General features: G+C 43.4%; 1 protein-coding gene across 2 annotated transcripts in view; it reads left to right on the top strand.

The window, feature by feature from the left end:
- The window catches only part of CNST (consortin, connexin sorting protein), a 101606-nt gene that overhangs the window by 57174 nt on the left and 18951 nt on the right, over positions 1-25481 (top strand). For both annotated transcript variants that reach the window (XM_044291929.1, XM_044291930.1), the window contains exons 4-9: positions 664-694; positions 1756-1842; positions 4316-4424; positions 6189-6210; positions 7409-7487; positions 20474-21279. In XM_044291929.1, coding sequence (XP_044147864.1) covers positions 664-694; positions 1756-1842; positions 4316-4424; positions 6189-6210; positions 7409-7487; positions 20474-21279 — 1134 coding nt within the window. The remainder of the gene's footprint in view (positions 1-663; positions 695-1755; positions 1843-4315; positions 4425-6188; positions 6211-7408; positions 7488-20473; positions 21280-25481) is intronic.

Genomic DNA, 25481 nt, shown 5'->3' with positions numbered 1-25481 from the left:
TACCTCTCTACTCCCCATACTCATCCATGCTCAGTGTGCAGGTGTTCTCATTGGAGAGCGGGGAGTAAGCTGATGTCAAGCACCTTTGGCGATCCTTGTGGACAGGATTGGATATTTTGAAATTTTACATGCCCAACTTGTTTTCCCCAGCTTCCTCTGTTAGGGTAGAGTTGGCATCCCCACACACATAAGTTGTGAGTTGGCAGGTCCAGAAGTGTGGGTGTGTCCGCCTTTTCAGTTGGGAGTTGGTTGAGGTAACCTTGCAAAAGATAACCTGTGCAGCTTTCTTTTTCTAGTGTTATTTGTTTTACTTCATTTTAAGCCTTCCCGGACTTCCGCCGTAAATGCACTCAACCGTATCCGTTTTGCGGTCTGTAAATATTGGTCCGTGGTATGCATTTTGCGGACATAGTCCATCTTTTTGCAGAACGGACATACAGGTGCAGAAAGCACACCGTCTGCAAATTTTCTCCTGTGGGCTCAAAGAATCCCAGTCCAACCCCGCTGGTGTAAGAAAATGTTTCGAAAATTGCTATAAAACCAATTCTCTTATTGATGTAACTCAAAGTAGAGCTTCGACCCAAAATATGTGAATGTCTGAATAGAATGAAAGAGCTGAATACGCCAAATTGTTTAACTGTACTGTTATGTATATCTTTTTAGATAGCAGAGACCTATTTTCAGGAAGAAGACTGTATCCTTTTTTCATTTTTTATTTTTATTAAATCCAATACAGTGGGAACTTCTAGGCAGGCAACACTTAGACATTAGTGCCTAACTTTTTGGGTAAGGGTACTTTCACACTAGCGTTATTATTTTCCGGCATAGAGTTCTGTCAAAAGGGCTCTATGCCGGAAAAGAACTGATCAGGCATATCCCAATGCATTCTGAATGGATAGAAATCCGTTCAGTTTGCATCAGTATGCCTTCCATTCAGTCACTGTCAGGCGTTTTGGCTGGACATAATACCGCAGCATGCTGCGGTATTATGTCTGTCCAAAATGCCTGATCAGTCGCTGGAATGCCGAATCCGGCATTAATTCCCATTGACTTGCATTAGTGCCGGATCCGGCATTGCAAAACAACTGAAGGGCTGATCCGGGAATACTGTGAAAAAGACTGCAAGACAGATCCGTCCATCCCCATGACAAGCGGAGAGATTGATCCGTTCCGTCTACAAATGCTGTCAGTTGTCACACTGATCGGCGGATCCGGCAGGCAGCTCCGACGACGGAACTGCCTGCCGGATAAAACTAACGCTAGTGTAAAAGTACCCTGACATTCCTACTTCTCTGGCTCCTCAAGTCTTCAGTCTATTGGCTAATAAATAAGCAGATATTGTGTAGTACTGGTGCCTTGTAGCGCTGAGGTCCTGGCTTCAAGTCTGACAAAGGACAACATCTGCATGGAGTTTGTATGTTCTCCTCGTGTTTGTGTGGGGTACTCCAGTTTTCTCCCACACTCCAAAGATATACTGATAGGGAACTTGGATTGCAAGCTCCATTGGGGACAGCGTGATGCAAGGGGGTCCAAAGCCCAACAGATAAGTTCTGGAGACTGAAGTTGCCTCCAGAACTAATAAAGAAAACTAAACTGGACAACCACTTTTTAAATTTTCTGCTATTAGACATTTTTGTTAAAATCCTGAACAGCTCCTTTAATTTGAACGCTAACGTTATTTAGCACATTAGTGCAGGTGCCTTTCCAGTTTCATATTTGGCATTACAAGGAAATGATTCTTGACTGCTCATTCAGATGAGAAAGGAATGCAGTTCATCCAGCTGGAGCGAGTCTATCACGAGCAGCTGCTTGCCAATCTGTCTGCTATTCAGGAGCAGTGGGGTGAGTAAATGAGCACGGTGTACAGCTTAGAATTTATAATTGGTGCCATTCACATGCTCTTCGTGTAAGAAATGCTCTAGTGGATCAATACTGTTTGTTTTGTTATGTTCTTGTTTCATTTTTTAAAATGCTTTCTGGATGTCTAGAAACTCTATGCCGAGCCGCTCTGTGCATGAGTCTGTGAAAAGATGTCCATATAAATGTTTTGGATCACACACTGCAGAATTGAAAAAGTTTCATAAGTTCAGAAACCTTTTTGGAAAACTCTAGTAAAACTCTAGTAAAGTGGGATTATTCTGCTTTCAGGTCGTCATTTTCATTTACTCAGGTTTCTTTTTCTCTTGACGCTGTTGCACCATAATGGAAATATATCACCTATCCACAGGCTAGGTGGTATGTGTCTGATCAGTGCGACCCCACGGCTAAAACTCCCCCCAATCACTAGAAAGAGCGTTCCGCCTCCTTGCTGCACAAACACACTTGGGCCTCTTGCACACGACCATATGTATTTTGCGGTCCGCAAAAATAGGATCCGCAAAAAATATGGATGACATCCCTGTGCATTCTGTATTTTGCAGAACGGAAGAGCTGGCCCCTAATAGAACAGCACTATCCTTGTCCGTAATGCGGACAATAATGGGGCATGTTCTATTTTGCGTAAATGGAATGCACATGGAGTACCTTCCTTTTTAATTTGAATTAATTTTAAAAAAACATAAAAAATTTTTAGTTTTTTTTTACGGACCCGTTGAAATGAATGGTTCCGTATATGCTCCGCAAAAAAAACCCGGAAAGGACACGGAATGAAAATACGTTCCTGTTCAAGATGTCTTAGGCAGAGGTTGAGCAGCGGTTGAACTCCGGATGCCTGTCCTTTCAAAGCGACTTACGTAGATATGACGTTACAGTTTTAATCAGCCCCACACATATTGAATTGAGGGGAATGGTTTGTGATCGCCCACTACTGCATTTGGTCTTTTCCTCAATGTGGTCGTCCAATGTGGAGGAATGTGGGCTTCAGTTACAGTGATGGCAGGAGGTCAAGTGGTGGAGGCCATAGGTGGTAATTACCCATTGTGGCACAACCTGTTAAAATCGTCTTAATTACTGAGGCATGATATTTAGACATCCAACATTCATAGTTTGGATAAGAGCAACACGTGACCCCTCAGATGACGGAATTCAGGAAAAAAGACTGGCACAGATTTAACCTTTGTATCTCAGAAATGTCTGAACATTTTCAATAAAGTTGAAAACAGAATTTTTTGCCCAAAATGAGTAAAATGCAATAAAAAAAAGGTGTCCATAGCCTTTAAAAGGGTTTTTTTTTGTTGAAATTTTTCTACTGGTGAACTATCCTCTGGATAGGTCATCAGTATCTGATCGGTGGTGGTCCAACACCTGGGACCCTTACCAATCAGCTGTTTGAGAAGGAGCCAGCGCTCCTGTGAGTGCCGCAGCCTTCTCATAGCTCGCCAAACACAGCGCTGTACATTGTATAGCGCTCGGCCCCATTCATTTCAATGGTGCTGAGCTGCGTCTAGGCCACGTGAATGATGAACGTGTTGTCACTGGCCTAGGCAAAGCAGCTGATCGCCAGGGTTCCCAAGTGTTGGACCGCTGCCTTTCTGATACTGATGACCTATCCTGAGGATGACAGAAAACCCCTTTTATGTTTTGCAATAAATTAAGTTTCCAAGGTTGTGTTCTTCTTTCTAGTGACAACCCCATTTTCTAATGGAAGGTGGTGTGTACTGACATATGTATTGGTCTGGAATATACCTAAGCGTACAGGTTGGGACCACTACCATCTACATCCTAATAATTATCATTTTGTTATCATCTTGTCCATTATTATAACATGCAATTGTGCGATTTGCTTGGATATAGTTTGAATAGGACATAACTAAATGTCTAAGAGCCATGGCATTCTTAAACTAATTTCTCTTTTACCTGCACAATGCAAAATTTACAGAGGGTTATGCTCCTGACCCATTGGGAGTATCTAGATTGTTGCTGTAGTTTACATGGACTGATTATAGTCTTCCTTCAAGAAAGTTTTATATTGTCCGGTCCTTACTGATTAGGGCAGAAGTTCAAAGTTATAAAATGAGTATTCCGGTTATAAGGAGTTATTCTTTATCTGCAGGATAGGGGATAACTATGAGGTCAATGGGGGTCCTACTGCTGAGACCCCCAATGATCAGAAGTACAGTGCCTGGCTATCTCCCGTAATCCCATAGAAATCAATGCCGTGGTGGCATGGATTTCCGACCAGCCTCTCCATCTATTTCAGGGGAAGCACTAGAGGCTATGGGGCCCCTGTTCTTGTGATTTATGGGAGTCCCAGCAATAGGACCTCCACTGGACCTTATGCATAGGGAATAACATCTTATACCTGAATTACCCCTTTAATATTGCCTTTATTTTTCCTCCGTAACGTTGAAATCTTGCTCTCCCTTAAACTATACAGAAACAAAATGGAAGAAAACCAAATCTGCATCACTGCCCTCCCCCTCAGAGAATGATCTAAGCCGCCAAGAGCTGGAAATGCTGTCTAACATATGCGGATCACATCAGGAGTAAGTTTTCATATACTTATTTGACTTAATTTGCTACTACAAACATGTTGAAACAACTAGATGAGACAGAGTTCATATATATACTTTTTTGTCCAATTAGTTTTTAGTTTTACATTATATTGCCAGATGGTTTTATGTGGATTTGGTAATCAGGACTCTCATGGGAGAAAAAAGTGTGTCTTATATGGTGAAAAATACGGTAATTAGGCCTATCCTCATGTACAGTATTCATTTTAGGACATGGCCAGATATCAATCTGGCCATGTCCTAAAATGAACACTGTACATGAGGATAGGTCATCAATCTTTAAATCCCGGAAAACTCCTTTAACTTACGTCATGTAAATTATAAATGAAAAGTAATATCCATCTGAATGCAGAATGCTCTTGTGTAATATGGAGAAGTGTGTTCTTAGAGCATGGAAAGGTTGTGACCTCATTACTCATGTACAAGATGTGCCTGTTAAATGTCTATTTTATACATTTACTCACAGTAATATAGAGTTTTTTTCCACTTGGCTAAAATGCCGCCATGAACAATAAAATATTCATGTTGTACAGAGACATTCGGGCACAACTAGTAATGTGTTGCAAATAAAACTGCTTGCAAGATTGTGTGCCCAATTAAAGAATCCCACCACTCCTGCTATTGTCAATGTTTGTGGACAAGAATAGTCATTTCATAGGACGGGAGTGTGAAATAAATGGTATGCACACAGAAGCAATCCATTCAAGGATCCAAAAAACTGATAAGACTGTGTGCATGATGCCCTGATGTAAGGGTCTGTTTACAGACAGCCACTCCAAAAACCCGCCAGCGGCCACTTACTGCCTCAATGGAGGGGCAGCGCTTAGGATCTCAGAGTTGCAGCCTATAGTTGCAGACACACTAAGAAGGTACATGTCTGATTTTGACGCAGCCACAGCTTTAACTGGCCGGCTCCATGATCTTTGGTGCAGACTTTTGAATGGGAGGCAGTGGTGAGCACTGCCTCCCATTCAAAAGTCTGCACCAAAGTTCTGCGGAAAACTCTCCATGTGAACAGGCCCTAAGAGCGTCAGTCTATAGAACTCTGCCAATTCATTTTGTAATATATTCATTAAACAATTTCCAGGCAGGCCTAAATGACCTTTTTTGAATCTAAAAATCTATTGCAGATTTTTGGCACTGTGTTTCTGGAGATGGGTTGTTGATCCGGGGATTTATTCTGATATCCATATTTGCCTCCAGAAAGGAACTAACACTTGGTGGGGGTCCAACACCTGGGAACCCCGGCACAGCGTTGTACATTGTATAGCGGCTGTGCTTGGTATCACGGCTCAGCTCCATTCACTTCCTAGGCCATGTGACCGATCAACGTGTGGTCACACGGCCTAGGAAAAGCCAGAGAAGGATGTGGCACTACTACCGTGCCAGCGCTCCCTTCATTGTTGACATTGCAGCGGTGAGCTGTGTAATTAGAAGAAGCCATCCCATTTACTTCAGTGGGAAGGCTCCTTCCTATTCAAGTACAGAGCCAATCTGGCATTGTTATGTCACACTAGAATTTGAAAAATGCACATAAAATGATACCTAATAGATACCGTGTTGTAGAATTAAAACATTGAGAAAAAAATCTAAGCAGGCACAGCTGTCCCCTATGAGCTGGTATTCACAAAGGCTGGAAATATTAGACATTTAGTATTTGTGCCAGTTTCTGTTCAGCATAAGACGTGGAGGCTGAAAATCCTTTCTTATTATGTTTGTTTCATTTCTCCCTCACAGACCGCAGGCCTCTATATGGCAGGTAAGTACATAGTTCATTCACACTGTATAAGCAGTTTGCTGCTGTACTAGGGTATGTTCATACCCTTGAGGTTGAGGTACAATGAGAACCACATTGGAAAAAACACATACATTTTTTACGCAGTTTTCTCTTTGGATGCAAAAGTGAAATAAATAAAGGGGATTCACTTGTAAAAACTGCTGCTGCATTGAAAACAGAGGCATAAATGCTTGTGTTTCTTTTTTTCAAATGCAGTTTTAAAAATGTTTGCATTGGTGCCAGAGGGGACTAAAGACATCAAACGTGAGACCCTTTCCCCCACCGATCCTCCACAGCTGCTGTTCCGGCATTGCCCGGGCCTCCACTGCTCTCTACTTCCATTTCGACATGCAGGGAATATTGAGAGGTCATTACTCTGCATTTCCTGTGTGCCAAGAGCAGTAGGGACCTAGGCAGTGTCAGAAGGGCAGCGGTGGGGGGTCGGTGGAGGAAAGTATCTGTGTTTTCTGTTTTTAAAAGAGTTTTCCAGGATTTTAAAACTGGTGACCTATTCTCTGGATACCCGGGACCCCCACCGATCAGCTGGTTTAGAAGGCATCGGCGCTATTGTGATCACTGCGGCCTTTTCAGTGCTTACCAAGCACACTGCCATACATTGTATAGCGACTGCTCTTGGTATTGTGCTCAGCCCTATTCACTTCTTTGGGGCTGACCTGCACCTGGGCCACGTGACAGATGAATGTGTGGTCACTGGTCTAGGAAAAGCTAAGAGAAGGCTGTGGTGCTACTGCAAAAGAACCTCTACCTTCTCAAACAGCTGATTGGTGGAGGTCCCAGGCGTCAGACCCACACCAATTTAGATACTGATGACCTATCCAGAGGACTAACCTTGTCACTGTTCTGGTTCCCGTTCCTGCTGCTTCCAGTCCCCAACAGATCACATGTGGTGACATTCCGTGTACACAATTTTGACCATTGCCGTCCATTCAGTGGCCTCAGAGGTGACATGTGTAAATGGCAAGTAACTGGAAGCCGCAGGGGTAGGAGTCGCTGGAAATGAGACACTGTGGCATTTTTTTTTTTATATATACCGTACACCCCTTGTAATATTTTCCCAGTGTGGGGCAACACCTTCTACCTTGAAGATTTGAAGAAATTGGATTTTATTTTTCATTTCTAAATTTTCAACTAATGTTGCATTCATTGGTGTTTCTTCTAGTCTTCTACTTCAGAGAAAATTCAAAACCTCCATCAGTTAAAGGGATCAGTGGGATATGATGTGGATGGCGAGTGTCCAGGTATGGATTTATTATTTGACAATTTGCTTCTTGTCTTGCAGTTGTAGAACGACTGAGCCTGTATTCTTGCACTGGAAAGCAGCTTGTTATGTGTATTCATTAGCTTACTTTAGAATTGTTCTATTACTCGATGGTTCTGAAATGTGTTTATTGGGTTAGCAAGTACTTTGAATGGGCATTAGGCTAGTTTGTAACCTGCTCCAAAGGTGCTGGCGTTGGGACCAGAAGAAGGTGGAGATAAGGCACCAAAAAGAGGAGCGGGGTTCAATTCAGTTGGAAGTGCCTAGGAACCATCAGCAATGGGGACTGCCCAACTAGTGTGCATATGAATCAAAATACATTTTTCGGGGGCTCAGAATATCAACAAATGGACATAAAGGTCACATACTCCCTTTAAGAAGGACTTAATACTGCACAAGGAGATTTTTTTTATACTAATGGAACACCGCCACCACCAATTTTTTTTCTTTTCTCCTCATCGGATTCACATTGAATTGGGCCCGCGTAGTACTTGTGGACTGAGAACAGTTGACAGTACTTTATTCATTGGTAGTGTTGAGCGAACTTGTGTTTTAAATTCGGCGTCTAAAGTTCGGGTTATCGAAGAATTGTGTTATGGATTCTAAATTCTGTTATGGTCCATGGTAGCGGAATCCATAACACGATTCTTCGATAACCCAAACGTTGGACGCCAAATTTAAAACACAAGTTCGCTCAACACTATTCATTGGCATATACGATGTATGAACTGCTCTGTTTTTTATGATCCATGTTTGCTATTATTTGATGGGAACCTTCATTGATTACTCTGTGGATGAAAATCTCTCCTGGTCTCATGATTGACACAACTGGTCCATGGCTTGTCACAACACAGCTCTGATGACTATACTGTAACTGTGGTCAGTCCTGCACCGAGATGTTCACATGGTCAGGACATGTGTGTGTCCACTGGTATTAAATGATCAAAATTCCATGTGGCTTGTGACTTGGATGCTGCAGTGACTTAGCACACTGGGTAAAGGGTACATTGTCCTTTTAAGAGGAGAGTACTACTTTTTTTTACACTTTTTTTTTTTTTTTTTTTATTCCCCGTTTTAGGAAACAATGCAGCATCTGGCACAGTTTTCCAGCTATATGATGTGATAAACATCATATAGCTGGAAAACTGCCAGATGCTGCATTGTTTCCTAAAATGGGGAAGAAAAAAAAAAAGGTGTAAAAAAGTAGTACTCTCCTCTTAAAAGGAGGCTATTGGTAGTTTTGACCAAGTTAAAGGTTTTCTTTTTAAGTTCCAGTGCATGGAGTTTATATGTTCTTCCAGTGTTTGCATGCGTTTCTTATGAGTACCTGTTTCCTCCCACACTCCAAAGAGATACTGATGGGGAATTTAGATTAAAAGCCTCCCTAGAGTGATGACAATGTCTGTAAAGCACTGTGGAATATGTTGGCCCTCAGGATAAGTGATTAATACTTGATCAGAAGGGTTCCGACACCCAGCAACCCTGCCAATCAGCTATTTAAAGAGTCCTTGGCACGCTGTGAGCATTGTGGTCTCTTCCTAGGCAACTGAGGTTTATTGGTCATGTGGCCTAGGTGCACTGAATGTGGCTGCACTGCAATACCAAGCACAGCAGTTATCCAATGGACAGTCCTGTGCTAAATAAGCTGCGAGGAAGCAGCCAGATCCCTGTTGACTACAGTGTGATCCGATGGGGATCCACTGCATTCCAGCAGAAATGCTTTTTTTTGGCCGGACAAGAAGTCCTGTATACTTGACTTTTTGTTTGGCCGAAAGCCGGCATTTATGCTGAAGATTGTCCGGATCCCCATCGGATGATATTGTAGTCAATGGGAATTCGGCGATACGTGGCCCTATCTGGCATTGCTGGATATGGTGAAGTCCAGCAGGCTGGACCTCTGAGATGTAAACGTAGCCCAAGAAAAAAGAAGGCGGCTAGGGAACCTCATGATTAGTTGTCCTGAAAATGATAGCATGAGTACAATGAACTCCATACGACCACGTCCAAATCCATCTCTATTCCCTGCATGTTACAGGGTGGAATATTTCAGAGTTTACTAACCAGCTTACAACAAGACTAATTATAAAGATCACAGCTACATCGGATTAAACTTGCTTTTTGCCCCGATACCTACTTGGACAGAAGGCCATCAGTGCAATATGCTAGCAGCAGACTCTTCCAGGCAAGCTATTTCCAGATGCCTGTTATTGTCATTGAGAGGTAGGGAAGATCTATAATGTCTTTCTAAAAGTAGAAATTAAGACTTGGGTTTGATTTTTTTTTATTCATCCAGGAAGACCATTACTTGATGCTAAAAGAAAATCTGGATAAAGCACCAGATAACACGAACCGCATGTTCTGATTCCCAATCATACTACCAATTGGAAAACCCTGAAATTCATCCCCCACCCCATTCTCACTACAAAGAAACTTGGTGTAGGGGCTGGTAAAGTATTCTGGACTACTTTCCCTGGGCCTCCGGCCAAGCAGACTGGGGGGATTTTTCAATCCCTAACATATAAATGATCAACCAATCAGCATATTACATTGCTAGCAAGTAGAGCCAATCAACAGGTGCGGTATTAAGTGCATGCACTGATTGGCTGTCTAGTAACACGTCTCTACAGTATAGTACGGTACACATCCTGTGAAATTATCAACCCCTGGCTGCCGGAAAAGTAGAGTCAAAAAGTTGGAAACCATTTGCACAAAAAAATTGTGACTCTTTGGGGATTTTATACCACATCGCACTTTTCTAGGGGAAGGAGGGGTGTAGCGTGGCCGTGTTAGGGGCAAGGCATCAAGAAGCCCAGCAAACTAACTATAATTTACACCATAGCTGGCATAATGACTTTCTGCCGCATGAGGAGGCAGCGATATTCCTCATTTATTAATGAGATTGTCTGTCTGGGTTCTGAGCTTCCGCCTAGCAGTGTTTTCGGTGACGTCCCCGGCACTAATGGGCAGGCTTTAGCTCTGCCTTAGCAGTTTTACAGGCTAGGGCAGCACTTAAGCCCGCTCATTAGTGTCGGTGACTGATATAAATATATCAGGGGTCAGTACAGAGATCTCTCCCATCATCTATTCATTCCCAGGACGGTGACTGTGACGAGGTGACATCCTCTGCGTCTGGAGGAAAGAAGGTTTGTACACAAACATAGAAGAGGATTCTTTACGGTAAGAGCAGTGAGAATATGGAACTCTCTGCCTGAGGAGGTGGTGATGGTGAGTACAATAAAGGAATTCAAGAGGGGCCTGGATGTATTTCTGGAGCGTAATAATATTACAGGCTATAGCTACTAGGGAGAGATCGTTGATCCAGGGATTTATTCTGATTGCCTGATTGGAGTCGGGAAGGAATTTTTATTCCCCTAAAGTGAGGAAAATTGGCTTCTACCTCACAGTTTTTTTTTGCCTTCCTCTGGATCAACTTGCAGGATGACAGGCTGAACTGGATGGACAAATGTCTTTTTTTAACCTTATGTACTATGTTACTGGGCTCACTGCTAGATGGAAGACTCCGCCTAGCTTACCCATGGAGAGCCCGGTACGTCACCGGCTCTCCCGAAAAAGCTCTTGCCCTACACGATTCAGCGCAGGACAAAGAAGAGCATCGGAGTATGAAATGTCTGAGGAACTGCGTTGGGGAAGATGGGGATATGTCCGGGTTCAGCTCTGAACCCGGACAATCCCTTTTTAAGAAGCCTAATCCTCAATCCTTAACAAATTAGATGTATCTTGCTCCATTGCAAAGGAGATCAGGACTGGTATATGAAACACCAGTCTTGAGAAATTCCCCCTCTTTGTGTACTAAGGAGGCCCCTGCCTAAAGCATAGGAAGTAATTTGCCAGCTTCCAGCAGCTCTCTGATCCTGTACACACAGATGCACATACTTATCTATATACAGAATTATTTTTGTTTTTAAAGAAAAAAGTATGGGACAAGGTCCCAAAGACGTCCCCTCCTGCCCATCATCACAGTCTCTTAATGGCCAGCTCTGCTGCTGCCATACATGATGCCACCATTTTTAAGCCTTCTCTTGGGTAAATCAGAAGCCATTGACTATAGTATCCATCTTTTCAAGGCAAACAGAGAAATTCAGAAAAGCATCTCTATGGTCAAAATCTCAGCGGTTTGGGGGTTTTCCGTATAGTTTGTAGCAGTGTCACACTTCTTCAGACTTTATCTGAACTACCAGGCAGAACATGTTGAAGAGCTTTTTATCTGCCAGAAAATGTTTAACTTTTTTACATTTCATTTATTTAGATCTTATGTTTAATTTACCATATGCACAAAGGAAACTAAGTGCAAAAGAAAACTGTGCAAAAAAGAATTGTTCAGCTTAGATACCCCCTTTCCTAAATGTCCCACTGGCTAGTAGATTGGTAGGGTTGTGCTAGTAGGACCTCGATACTTAGCTGCTGTCCTAGGGAAATAGGGGCTGTGTCCTTACAAATAATTGGGAAGGCCTAGCAGGACAGCAATGTTGCAATAAACCCTTAGATGCCACAGTCAATAGCGATCAAAGCAGTCGGTCATAACAATTTATTCAATTAATAAGACAACACAACATTTAAACAACACAGTAAATAATGTGGAAAAAAGGATAAAATCGATGCAAGATTTATATCCATACTTCCTAAAAACAGTTAATCTGTCATTAAGGATCCATTCACACATCTGTAGAATGGGTCCGCATCTGTTCCGCAAATTGTAGAACGGGTGTGGACCCATTCATTCTCTATGGGGCAGGAATAAATGCAGACAGCACACAGAGTGCTGTCCACATCTGCATTTCCGGAGGGCGCCCCCGATCTTCCGGTCCGCAGCTCTGGAAAAAAATGATGTCCTATGGACAAGAATAGGTAGTTCTATGGGGGTGCCGGCCTGGTGTATTGCGGATCTGCAATACACTACGGACGTGTGAATGGATCCTTTTATATGTACCCCCAAATGATTTTATTGAAAAACTTCCCCCTAAAAACAAGCCCTACATCAATGAAAAAATTTAAAAGTTCCTGCTCCTGGAATGCAGCAACATAAAAACGTATTTTTTTTTTCTTTAAAATGTAACATTATCATGTAAAAGTAGTAAAATCTAAAAACTGTACATACTTGTATCACTGTAATTTTAGTAAAAATCTAAATGTCATAGCTCTCTAAATGCAGAACATAACAAGTAAAAGACTCCAACGAAACAGGCTCGGTAATGAAGAACAGTAAGCCCTCTCTGGTACTGAAGTGGTTAACAGAGCTGGTTGGGTAATATAATAATCCTCACAGTACACTCAATATGAACTAGGTCAGTGTGAAGATATCGTCATATAGGGAGGGCAAAATAATCAATGTAGGCTGACAATAAACTGTGATAGGGTTTGATTACTCAGAGAGCTTTCCACATGCTGGACATTGAATTATTCATAGTATAATAAAATAAAATATGACCTTTCTAATGTATAAATTTGTCATGATTTTCCGTATCTAAGTGATGACAATGATTTTTCCATTTAATCACTGTAGGCCGAGATCTTAAAGCAGTTTTCTGCTTTCCCCATATTATAGGACTTATCCTCAGGATAGGTCACGAATATCTGAGTAGCGGGGTCCGACACCCGGCACCCCCGCCGATCAGCTGTATCGGGAGACTGCGCGCAGTGCTCGTATGAGTGCTACGTTCTCATCACGGTTTACCTGCTTGCTATCGACATTCCAGCAGCAAGCAGGTGTAATTCCAGCTTACTAGAATGGGGCAGAGTGTAGCTACAATTGTTCAGTACCATTTAAATGAATGAGACAGAGGAACTGTAATTACACTGTTCACTGCTGCAATGTCGACGGCGAGCAGATGTGCAGCAACTACAATGCAGCGCTCACAGGAGTGCTACGTTCTCTTCATACGGCTGATCGGCAGGGGTGCCGGGATATCTGACCCCCACTGATCTGATATTGATGACCTATCCTGGGCATAGGTCGTTGATATGGGGAAAGCAGAAACCCCCCCATTTAAAGGAGATTTCCAGTCATTTCCTCCAATTACATCTCTGCCCCAATATAATCTGTCGAGGGAGAGTCAGGACCCCACACACTTACAGGTCCTTCTATAAAAATTAGCATATTGTGATAAAGTTCATTATTTTCTGTAATGTACTGATAAACATTAGACTTTCATATATTTTAGATTCATTACACACCAACTGAAGTAGTTCAAGCCTTTTATTGTTTTAATATTGATGATTTTGACATACAGCTCATGAAAACCCAAAATTCCTATCTCGAAAAATTAGCATATCATGAAAAGGTTCTCTAAACGAGCTATTAACCTAATCATCTGAATCAACTAATTAACTCTAAACACCTGCAAAAGATTCCTGAGGCTTTTAAAAACTCCCAGCCTGGTTCATTACTGAAAACCGCAATCATGGGTAAGACTGTCGACCTGACTGCTGCCCAGAAGGCCATCATTGACACCCTCAAGCAAGAGGGTAAGACACAGAAAGAAATTTCTGAACGAATAGGCTGTTCCCAGAGTGCTGTATCAAGGCACCTCAGTGGGAAGTCTGTGGGAAGGAAAAAGTGTGGCAGAAAACGCTGCACAACGAGAAGAGGTGACCGGACCCTGAGGAAGATTGTGGAGAAGGACCGATTCCAAACCTTGGGGGGACCTGCGGAAGCAGTGGACTGAGTCTGGAGTAGAAACATCCAGAGCCACCGTGTACAGGCGTGTGCAGGAAATGGGCTACAGGTGCCGCATTCCCCAGGTCAAGCCACTTTTGAACCAGAAACAGCGGCAGAAGCGCCTGACCTGGGCTACAGAGAAGCAGCACTGGACTGTTGCATGTCATTCGGAAATCAAGGTGCCAGAGTCTGGAGGAAGACTGGGGAGAGGGAAATGCCAAAATGCCTGAAGTCCAGTGTCAAGTACCCACAGTCAGTGATGTCAGCTGCTGGTGTTGGTCCACTGTGTTTTATCAAGGGCAGGGTCAATGCAGCTAGCTATCAGGAGATTTTGGAGCACTTCATGCTTCCATCTGCTGAAAAGCTTTATGGAGATGAGGATTTCATGTTTCAGCACGACCTGGCACCTTCTCACAGTGCCAAAACCACTGGTAAATGGTTTACTGACCATGGTATTACTGTGCTCAATTGGCCTGCCAACTCTCCTGACCTGAACCCCATAGAGAATCTGTGGGATATTGGGAAGAGGAAGTTGAGAGACGCAAGACCCAACGCTCTGGATGAGCTTAAGGCCGCTATCGAAGCATCCTGGGCCTCCATAACACCTCAGCAGTGCCACAGGTTGATTGCCTCCATGCCTCGCCGCATTGAAGCAGTCATTCCTGCAAAAGGATTCCCGACCAAGTATTGAGTGCATAAGTGAACATAATTATTTGAAGGTTGACTTTTTTTTGTATTAAAAACACTTTTCTTTTATTGGTCGGATGAAATATGCTAATTTTTTGAGATAGGAAATTTGGGTTTTCATGAGCTGTATGCCAAAATCATCAATATTAAAACAATAAAAGGCTTGAACTACTTCAGTTGGTGTGTAATGAATCTAAAATATCTGAAAGTCTAATGTTTATCAGTACATTACAGAAAATAATGAACTTTATCACAATATGCAAAAAATTTTTGAAGGACCTGTACACTGTCGGAGGAGACAGCTGCTATTACATGTAGTGATCTTCTCCATAGTAGAGGGAGGAGTGATCGCCATGCCATCGCTGATCCCCATACTGATCACTGTTTGCTGGCAGAAAAGCGTGATTACACACTATTTGCTGCCAGCAAACGATGACTTTTAAACCTGAAAGATTCCAGCTCTTAGAATTTGCTTAGGGAATCTTTCACATTACTACTTCTATTGGACCCCATACTGTGTTGGAAGCTATGTCTGAGATGCAGATCCACAAGGGTTTGCAAACAGATTCTGGGATTCCTTCACCTTACATTTTTTGTACTCACCTAGTCAGTGGCGTGCAGCCCTCTGGTCACCAGTTTTATGGAAAGGGTGAGTTTTTGGTGAATGAACTTGCGACAGATGCACTTTAAGAGAGTCCTGACCCTGCAAAAGTGCTGACAACATAAGTGAGGTGTAATAGTTATAACATACTTGGTGTATGGTCATCCACTTTGCGCTATGATCCCCAGTGTCCACTAGGCTTTCTCTTACTGTGAAAGGTTCTTTGCAGTACCTTTCCCATCTGCTCTTGAGTGACCACTCTAGCTGGATGGACGGTGGTGCGATCACTCTATCGCAGGGGGTAGGTTTACTGCAGAGAGCCCAGAGCACTTCACAGTAAGGGCTCGTTCTCATTGCGGTTTGCAATGCACAGGCACCTTCCGTGGGGCAGGCGCATGGGGATCGCAGACCCATTCACTTGAATGGGTCCGCGATCCCTCCATTCTACAAAAAGATAGAGCATGTTCTATCTTTTTGCGGTGCGGAGGCACAGAACGGAGGCACCGTTCCACATATCCGGATTTGCGGATCCATTGAAATGAATGGATCCGCATCAGCGATGCGGAATTACAACGGAATGGTGCCCGTGTATTGCGGGTCCGCAATACGAAAACGGGACACCAACAGTCGTGTGAACGAGACCTAAGGGCAAGCCTAGCAGACAGTTGGGATCTTGGCGCCAAGTGGATTAAAAGTCCCTTTTCTGTGTTCTACATTTAGTATGACCAGCCACCTAGGTATTTTATACCTGCTTTACGCTTCACCGATCTCATTTTGAGGGGTCAAAACTGCTGACAGACTCCCTCTAATGTACATGCACTGTATTATTAGGATACCTTTGCTAGAAAGACATTGGGACATATTTGCTAATGAAAATGCATTAGAATTATGTGGCACATATATTGTCTTAGAGACTTTTTATGACCTACTCGATGAGGACATTGCTTCTTGGAAAAGGGTCAGGGCATAAGATGCACCAGGATTCTTCCACCCAATTCTGTAATAAAGTAAACCAACTAATAGTTGATACAAACTTACAGTAGAAAGTCTAAAGGTGTGCCAGAGTTCTCCTCCAGGTATGTTCTTAGACGGTCTACCAAATATTTGACAGTATTAGGGTACATTCACACAACTGCATTTTCAGTCCGTGTTTGATCCGCATTTTTTGGGGCCACAAAATAAATGCAGACAGTACACAGATGTCATCCATGTGCTGCCCGCATCCATGTTGCCCAGCCACAAATTATAGAACATGTCCTATTCTTGTCCATTTTGCAGGAAAGAACATGTTGTTTTTTTGTTTAGTTTTTTCAATGGGGCCCGCAAAAATGCGGAATGCACACAGACCACATCTGTATTTTGAAGATCTGCTGTTTATGGACCTCAAAACTGATACGCTTGTGTGAATGCCTCCTAAGTGTATATGGCCCATTGTGTTGAGGACAAAATTGCAAATAATTACTAGAAGATGCATTGCAATAATTACTCTCTGAAGCGTTATGAGCTAAATTGGCTAACGAAGGCAAAAAAATATGAACGCTAGTTAAACAGAGCCTTGGCTGTGAGATGCAGAAGAAATCTACCAGGACATAGAAATGCAGACACATTGCCAAATGTTCCTCATGAAGCCAAGAAATCACTTCAGTGACTATATTCCTTCTAGTACTGTTTGTATTCCCTTATTCCACGGCATGTAACATCTATTTGTTTGTTACTATCACTTGTGCTCAGCAACTGTTTTTGCTTGCGAACACCATGACTACACTGGATACCAAGTCAGAAACAGCAGCTGTTTTTTTTTCTTTCCTAATCCTAAAAAGATCAGCATTAATCACGCAGGTCTCATGCCCCGAGCTCCCTCTGCACGAGTGCTATGGGCTCTCGTTTCTGCCAGGCTTGGGGCAGCAAGTAATTTAGGAGACTTGTAGCTGGAATGGGATACGAGCAGTACCCCTTTTCTTACTAGAAAATGAATGCTGAACACACAACGGCATGACGTTAACAATTGTTTACACATTCCCGTTAACGTCATGGCGAAAATCTCTGCCATTGAAGCATTGGGCCACCAACCTGTAGAGAAGGAGGCATCAGAATGTGTTGAGCCATATGCACACCCTCTGTCGCTGCTGGTATCTCCAGATGTGGGAGGTTCCAGTCATGATGTAGCATGCATGGATGATTTGTCTTCACAATTGGTGTAAATTGTGTTAAATTTATGCTTTGGTGCCATTTGGAAGGCATGTTAGACCTCATAGCATCTATAGACTGCAAATCCCAGTGTGGTCTGGCCCACTTACCTGCTTTTTATTTTCCTCTGGCTTAAAATAGTGTACAGGTGACATCTAAATTGGCTTGTTTGGCAAACAGCTTTTCCTTCCAATCTCCACATTCACGCGTTATTTGACTGGAACTACATTTTTTTTTCAATACGGAAAGGGTCCAGACACCTCTGGTTATGGGTCTGAGAATATGCAAAACTACCAAAACTTTAAAAAAAAATAAAAAAAAAAATGGTGTAGTTGGTATTGCTGTAATTGCCTCAGTCAAGGTTGGCAACTATCTGAAAAATTCAAGGAGACTTGCAGGAGTTTTCTGGTCTTCTTATAATGATGGCCCATACTTCAGTATAAGCCATTAATATCTGATCGGTTTGGTGAAGCACCCTGCTTCACTTCAGTGGGAACAGCGCTGCAATATATACTGCACCACACAGACTGTATATAGGGGAGGAGAAGACCTACAAATTATATACTTCACCACACAGACTGTATATAGGACAGCGGGAGACCTGACAATATAAACTGCACTACAGATGTATTTGGGGAGAAGGCCTGACAAGAAGGCAATTGCGGACAAGAACAGGCATATTCTGTTAGTGCTGGCAATGTGCGATCCGCAAAATGCGGAACGCACATTGCCACTGTCCGTGTTTTGTGGATCAGCAAAACACGTTGCGGACGTGTGAATGGACGCCTACACTGTGCCCATTTTAGAAACTGTCAGTACTGTCAAGTGAGACCGAGCGTCCGCCCCTATGACCTCACTATAATACCGTAGTGATTAAGAAATGGTGATATCACCTTTTGTAAATACAGTGGTATATTATAGATACTAGTATATTGCCCAACCCTAGGACCTGCAAACAAGTGCAGTTTTCAAAACCGATCCACACCAAAAACGATGTGTTTTAATGGCTGTTTTTGGTGCGAATTTGATGCAGTTTTGCTTCAGATCTCACTCTTCCATTGAAAAGGGTGCAATTTCTGCACAGAAGGAAAAGGCAATATGTACGTGATTTTATTTTTATTTTTATTCCCCCCCCCCCCAGCTTTTCAGGATGTAAATCGATGCAGAAAAAACGTGCATAATCCGCATTGTGTACAGGTATTCTAGAAGGACCAGCAGTAAAAAAAAAAATTGCTGTGTGCTCTAGTTTTCTTGACGAGGGAGGCGCTTGTACACGTTATTGTGATTTGTATTCGGAGCTATAGACATGTAATACATACAGGGCCAGATTTATCATTAGCTTAAGTCAAAATAATGGAGTTAAAAAGTAGCAAATTTTTGCGCAGTCACTAAAACTGCGCAGAAATCTGCGACTTATATTGGTTCTGCGCTATGCTCACCAGTTTTCTGAAAGTGGCCGTGTTTTCTTATGTAAATGAATTTACTATTGTGACAATTTCACTCCAGTGAGGACTATGCTTATCTTATGAGACTTTTTTGTAAAAACTTGCAACTTTTGTAAAGCCGCTTACTGACAGATAAACTGCTACAGTCAAACCACATTTATCACAGTAGTAAAGGACCATTAATAAATCTGACTTAGGCTACTTTCACACTAGCGTTCGGGCGGATCCGTTCTGAACGGATCCGCTCATATTAATGCAGACGGTGGCTCCGTTCAGAACGGATCAGTCTGCATTAAAATGGCAAAAAAAAGCTAAGTGTGAAAATAGCCTCGGACGGATCCGTCCAGACTTTCAATGTAAAGTCAATGGGGGACGGATCCGCCTGAAGATTGGGCCATATTGTGGAATCTTCAAACGGATCCGTCCCCATTGACTTACATTGTAAGTCTGGGCGGATCCGCACGCCTCCGCACGGCCAGGCGGACACCCGAACGCTGCAAGCAGCGTTCAGCTGTCCGCCTGTCCGTGCGGAGGCGAGCGGAGCGGAGGCTGAACGCCGCCAGACTGATGCAGTCTGAGCGGATCCGCTCCATTCAGACTGCATCAGGGCTGGACGGCTGCGTTCGGGTCCGCTCGTGAGCTCCTTCAAACGGAGCTCACGAGCGGACCGACGAACGCTAGTGTGAAAGCAGCCTTAGCCATATGACTTTGGACATATGTAAAAGTGGAGTAAGATGTAAGTGTAATGATAAATCTGGCCCACAGTCTTTAGGATTTAATATGAATTTCCAGTGTGACCTTAAAAATATCCGAAACATAGTTTTTCCATTCTGGTATGAATAATGCGCTGGGTAATGTCATGATATGAGGCTTTATGCTGTGATCTGGGCTTAGCTGACAGGGAGCCAATAATCTTGCTCTTACTCCATTTAATTTGACCTTTGCTCTGCACCCAGTCAGCATCTTTCAGCAGTATCGATTTCCAATGGACAGTTCAGTGTGGGTCTAATGAAGAACACTAGTATGATGAAAGCAGCGTAGAAGTACCGGCGGTGGGAGGGAATGGCACATTTTCTTCCAGCTGTTGTACATGATCTTGGAGAGTGTCATTGCTAATTGTACATTAGCTTACATCTGTACAAATGCCACATGCCAGCCTAGGAGACGAACGAAGCTTCTCATTATTTATTCATCGTCTGATCTCTAAATTTAGCTATAGTCTAGTCATGGCTAACTCGGGATAGAATGTGCCCTAAACAATGAGGTCTCAACTCGTCAAGTCTCCATCGACGTGCTGACTTGTAATACGGGTGGCCAGGCGGGATTATTTTGCAAAGAGACTAAAACTCTTTTTCCTGTTTTCTGTTCAGCTAGAGCAAGTGGATCTGGCATAAAGATCTCAGCAAGCAGGAAGCCTGGCGTGGCAGAGATGACTGAGCACTCACTTCCTGATGGCAGCACAACAGGCAACCTGAGCATGGTAGCAGACCATCAAGCTGTGGCCGGGAAGAGCCACACAGAGGGACAGCAGTTCATCACTTGTGGAAGAAGCTTGGAGTCACCCACCCTGTCCACAGGGACAGGAGGCAGGGCTAATCCTGACGGCAGCTTTCCTTCTGGGGATGCCGGGCAGAATAACAACCTCCTGCAACCTGAAGCAACACCACGAGGCAACGTGTCAGAAATAGAAACGCTCTCCAAGGACAGGACAGAAGAACGAGCTGACAACCCAATGGTAGACAAATTAATTACAGCATCTGTCGTTCACTCAGATTGTTCATTGGAAACACAGGATGACTGCACTGAAGGGAGTAGTTCCTTAGAATGCACGAGTTTCATCCAGACTGTCCACACTGTCAGCAGCTCAGAAGATGGAGCTACAACGAGGATTATTAATACAGAGAGCCAAGTAGGTGAAACAGGACTTTGCCCGATAGGCAGTGCTAATCAGAAATGCCTGGAGGAACTGAACAAGTCTCAGAGGCAAGCAACAGTTGAGTTTATAGCGAGTCTCCTCAACGGGGACCTGAAAGAAAGTGAGAATTTCCTGGCTCACTTGGACTTCCAGGAGGAGACCTATTCTGAAGAAGAAATGTCACCAAGCCCAGGGGAATCTGTCTTGGGGGATAACCTGCTATCACTAGATGAACTAGGAAAGAGGATAGAGATAGAGGAGGTAAGTTGTCATGTTTCATGTTGTGTTTATATCTCACTTGTAGTCCTACCAAGTCGTTGTCGCCAAATCCATGTGGTAAAGTCACAGCATGTAAAGTACATGTCTTTTTTAGCCCTATATGCAGAGTGGAATGCACCTTACAACAAGAGTAATCGTCTTGTGAGTAATCGTGACAGTAGAGCTTATAATGCATACAGTGTACTTATTCCTCCCTCCCTGAGTGTGCCTGTGTATTGGGGGGGGTTAGCTGTTTGGCCAACAGCTTTCTAATGTGTATTGTCAACTTTCACAGGGTATTCCCTTCAGAGACATTGGCCCCATTGTCTGATAGGTGCGGGTCTCACCTGTGGGAACCGCACCTACGCCGAAAATTGAGCGTATCGTAGAGAGTGGTGGCTGGAGGACCTCGGGTTTCCCAGCAACCGCTCCCATTTATTTCTATGGTGCCGACTGGCAGCCCTATAGAAATGAATTGAGGGTGACTGCACATGCGCAGTGTGCCCACCACCTTTTCCCACTCCATTCTCAGTGTAGGTGCTATTGATATGCCCCCATATACCTGCTTGGCTGGGCTGAGAATACATATGTAGTGAGGAGGAGAGTCACCAGCAGCAGCTTATCTCCAGAGAACAAAAGGATTGGGCCGTTGCAAGCCAACTTGCCTGATCCTCATCTCCTCCAACATCAGCCGTCAGGAGGCCTCTATACACATATGGGGAGATTTATCAAAACTGATGTAAAGGAAAATTGGCAGCCAATCGCACTTCGCCTTTCATTTTCCAAAGGAGCTCTAAAAAAAAATGAAAGGTAGGATCTAATTGCTTGTTATGGGCACCTAAGCCCATAAATCTAATAGGTTACGATCATTTAACCAACAGCGCTCCCTCTCCCTTTCCCTCTCCCTCTCCCTCTCCTCCATACACATGTACTTTTGACTTGGCTGAAAGATTACCTGTTTTCAGTCGGAAGAGGTGAAGAAACTGCTGCCCTAACACTTACGGTGGCAGCTTACCTCCCAGAAAAAACGGTTCAGATGAAAATATTAGGCTACTTTCACACTAGCGTTTAATATTTTTCGGTATTGAGATCCATCATAGAGTCTCAATACCAGAGGAAAATGCTTCAGTTTTGTCCCCATTCGTTGTCAATGGGGACAAAAGTAACTGAACAGAACGGAATGCTCCAAAATGTGTTCCGTTCTCATACCAGAGAGCAAATCACAGCATGCTGCGGTTTTCTTTCCGTTGTGGGATGCGGAACAAAACTGATCCACAATGCAAGTCAATGGTGACTGATCCGTTTTCTCTGCCACAATAGAAAACTGATCTGTCCCCCATTGACTTTTAATGGAGTTCATGACTGATCAGTCTTCGGTATGTTACAGAAAATACAACCAGATCCGTTCATGACAGACGCAGGTGGTTGTATTATCAGTAACGGAAGCTGAACCCTGCCGGTTCCAGCAAAAACACTAGTGTGGAAGTAGCCTTAATTTCACCCGATCCTTCTCTCCCCCCAACATCATCTGTCAGGGGAGAGTCGAGAGCCCCCCATACACATACCAGTGTCTGCCAAATCTGGCGTTCCTGGTGGGACAATACCCTAATGTGCCGGAGGCCTTTAGGCTCAGCTCCTGATAAGTAAAGCAAAATTTAGCGGCTATTCAAATGATATATATGATGCAGTAGAAAATGCTGCTGAAAGGTTTCCATACACTTGGAGAGGTTGTAAGTGCAGTAAATTGTCCTGGAGAAGGTAATACCATGTCCTTGCAGTAAAAGATGTTATCCTTGTTCAGAACTCTGTCCTACTCTGTCAGTGCACTGAAGTAAGCAGGATGGCCTCCTAACTTGGCCAAGTTCACACTTGAGTTATTTGGTCAGTTATTTCCTTCAGTTAGTGTGATCCCAAACCAGGTGTGGGTCAAAAAGACAGAACAGGAGCAAAGCTTTCCATAATACCTTCTCTAGAGCTGTTTTCACACCTAAACTCTGGAATATTTCCAGATTTCCAGGTCTGGAGATTTACCAGAGTTACATGTAGTCATCACCCCAGAGATGTTCCATGTCGGGTGCGTTCTCACCATAAAGGAAATGTTCCAGGTGCCATGGGCACTGTGATTTTCTGGAACACTTACTGACGTTTTCTCACATGCCCTCCCTCGGACATAACTCGGAGTTAGTACTTGGGCTCTGGGAAGAAAAAGTCTGGGTAAAGACTGGGACTGATATTGTGGATGTGCGCATTCACACATACAGCCCCTCCGGATAAACTCCAGAAAATGTCAGGATTCCACTGTAAGTCTGAATGGGGCTTAAGTAGGCTTCACTGCTGGTTTTGGATCACAATAACTGACCAAATAACTTGTGTGAACCAAGCCTAAGGCTGTTCAGATATGTCACCATCTAAGCAAAAATACAGCTGTAATTCCAGATTGCTTCCGAATTGCTATACAGATAAGGATATCGGCCTCCTTTATCGTGGACTTATGGCAGGAAGTCAGGGAAACGTGGAGCTGTTTTGAACCAAGGTCCCTTAAAAGGGTTGTGTAAGTTCAATAAAGTTCTCCTTTCACACTCGCGTTTTGTGCGAATCCGTCATGGACGGATCCGTTCAGATAATACGAGCGTCTGCATCCGTTCAGAACAGATCTGTTTGTATTATCTTTAACATAGCTAAGACAAACCCGTCTTGAACACCATTGAAAGTCAATGGAGGACGGATCCGTTTTCTATTGTGCCAGATTGATCATAGAAAACTGATCCGTCCCTATTGACTTACATTGTGTGCCAGGACGGATCCGTTTGGTTCAGTTTCATCAGACGGACACCAAAACGCTGCAAGCAGCCTTTCGGTGTCTGTCTCAAAAGCGGAATGGAGACGGAACGGAGGCAAACTGATGCATTCTGAGCGGATCCTTTCCTATTCAGAATGCATTAGGGCAAAACTGATTCGTTTTAGACCGCTTGTGAGAGCCCTGAACGGATCTCACAAACTGAAAGCCAAAACGCCAGTGTGAAAGTAGACTAAGCGATACTTGCCACATTTCTCCCCCACCAATGAGCTGTTTGTTTTCCTGTAACGTCCAGTAGACCACAGAGGGCTGATCGGCTGCAGGTGACTTGTATGTGCAGAATGTCACCATTACAGCCAGGTAGGTGACATCAGTAGCAAGGATTGAAGCGCTATGCTGGAAGTGTCGGTGAATATCGCTTCGTCTGTTATTCTAACATAGGCATCACCAGCTGTTCTGAAACTACAACTCCCAGAATGCTCCATTCACTTCTATGGGAGTTTGAAGACCAGCCGAACATGTTGCATTCTGGGAGTTGTAGTTTCACAGCAGCTGGAGCAGGTTGCTGATCCCTGTTGTAGTTCTAATTAGAACTCTGACAACCCCCGATTTTAAATCACTACTAAGACAAGTGATCTGTGCTAAAAAATTGTGGCCAGGGATCTGAAGAACTTAGATATTTACATTACATGTGTGCTGCAGGTTTTTAAGGTAAATGGTTATATTTTTTTTTTTGTTTAGAACAAAAACTTGGTGAAAAAGTAGCCTGTGAGGTAGCCACGTATGGTGCTGAGGTTTACATACTACTATTGTGACATAATGAGGAAAGAGGAAGGGCCTAGGAGAATAGAGGCCGGGCCCTCATGTTTCAGGTGTATTTGGTTTCCCATGTCCTTTTTTTTTCTCTTCTAACGATAAGTTAGGAGTACGTTTTGTACTTTTTTTTTTTTTTTTTTTTTTTTTTTTTTTTTTTTTTAATGATACAGAGACACATTGCTAGTGACAAAGGTGGAAAACCGTCTGCTGCTGTGAAGTCTGACATTGAGCAGTGTAGCCAGTAGACATGCATGGAAAACAACCCAAATATGAAGGCACATCGGCTAACCAGCTTCACCTTACCCCTATGTTCCCCCACCGTTTACTTGATTGCAGCTGTTGCATACCGGGATACCCACGACTGGCCTCAGTGGTATAAAGACCATGAACGCCATTAGTTTGTTTCACCAGTCACATGGGTGTATGGACACATCACTGCTGGAGCAGCTGTGCATAGATGACAGGGTAAGAAATTGTTAAATGTCGCCTTGGACATGTTTTGCCCGACGCTGAAAACCCATTTTAAATGGATTTTCATATTATTTGAATGTGGATATTATAGCGATTGTCTCCACCATTATATCCTAACTGA

Source organism: Bufo gargarizans, chromosome 4, assembly GCF_014858855.1.
Source record: "Bufo gargarizans isolate SCDJY-AF-19 chromosome 4, ASM1485885v1, whole genome shotgun sequence".
Classification (NCBI taxonomy): domain Eukaryota; kingdom Metazoa; phylum Chordata; class Amphibia; order Anura; family Bufonidae; genus Bufo; species Bufo gargarizans.
Note: the sequence above shows the minus strand (reverse complement) of the source record. Positions and strands in the feature narration are given on the sequence as shown.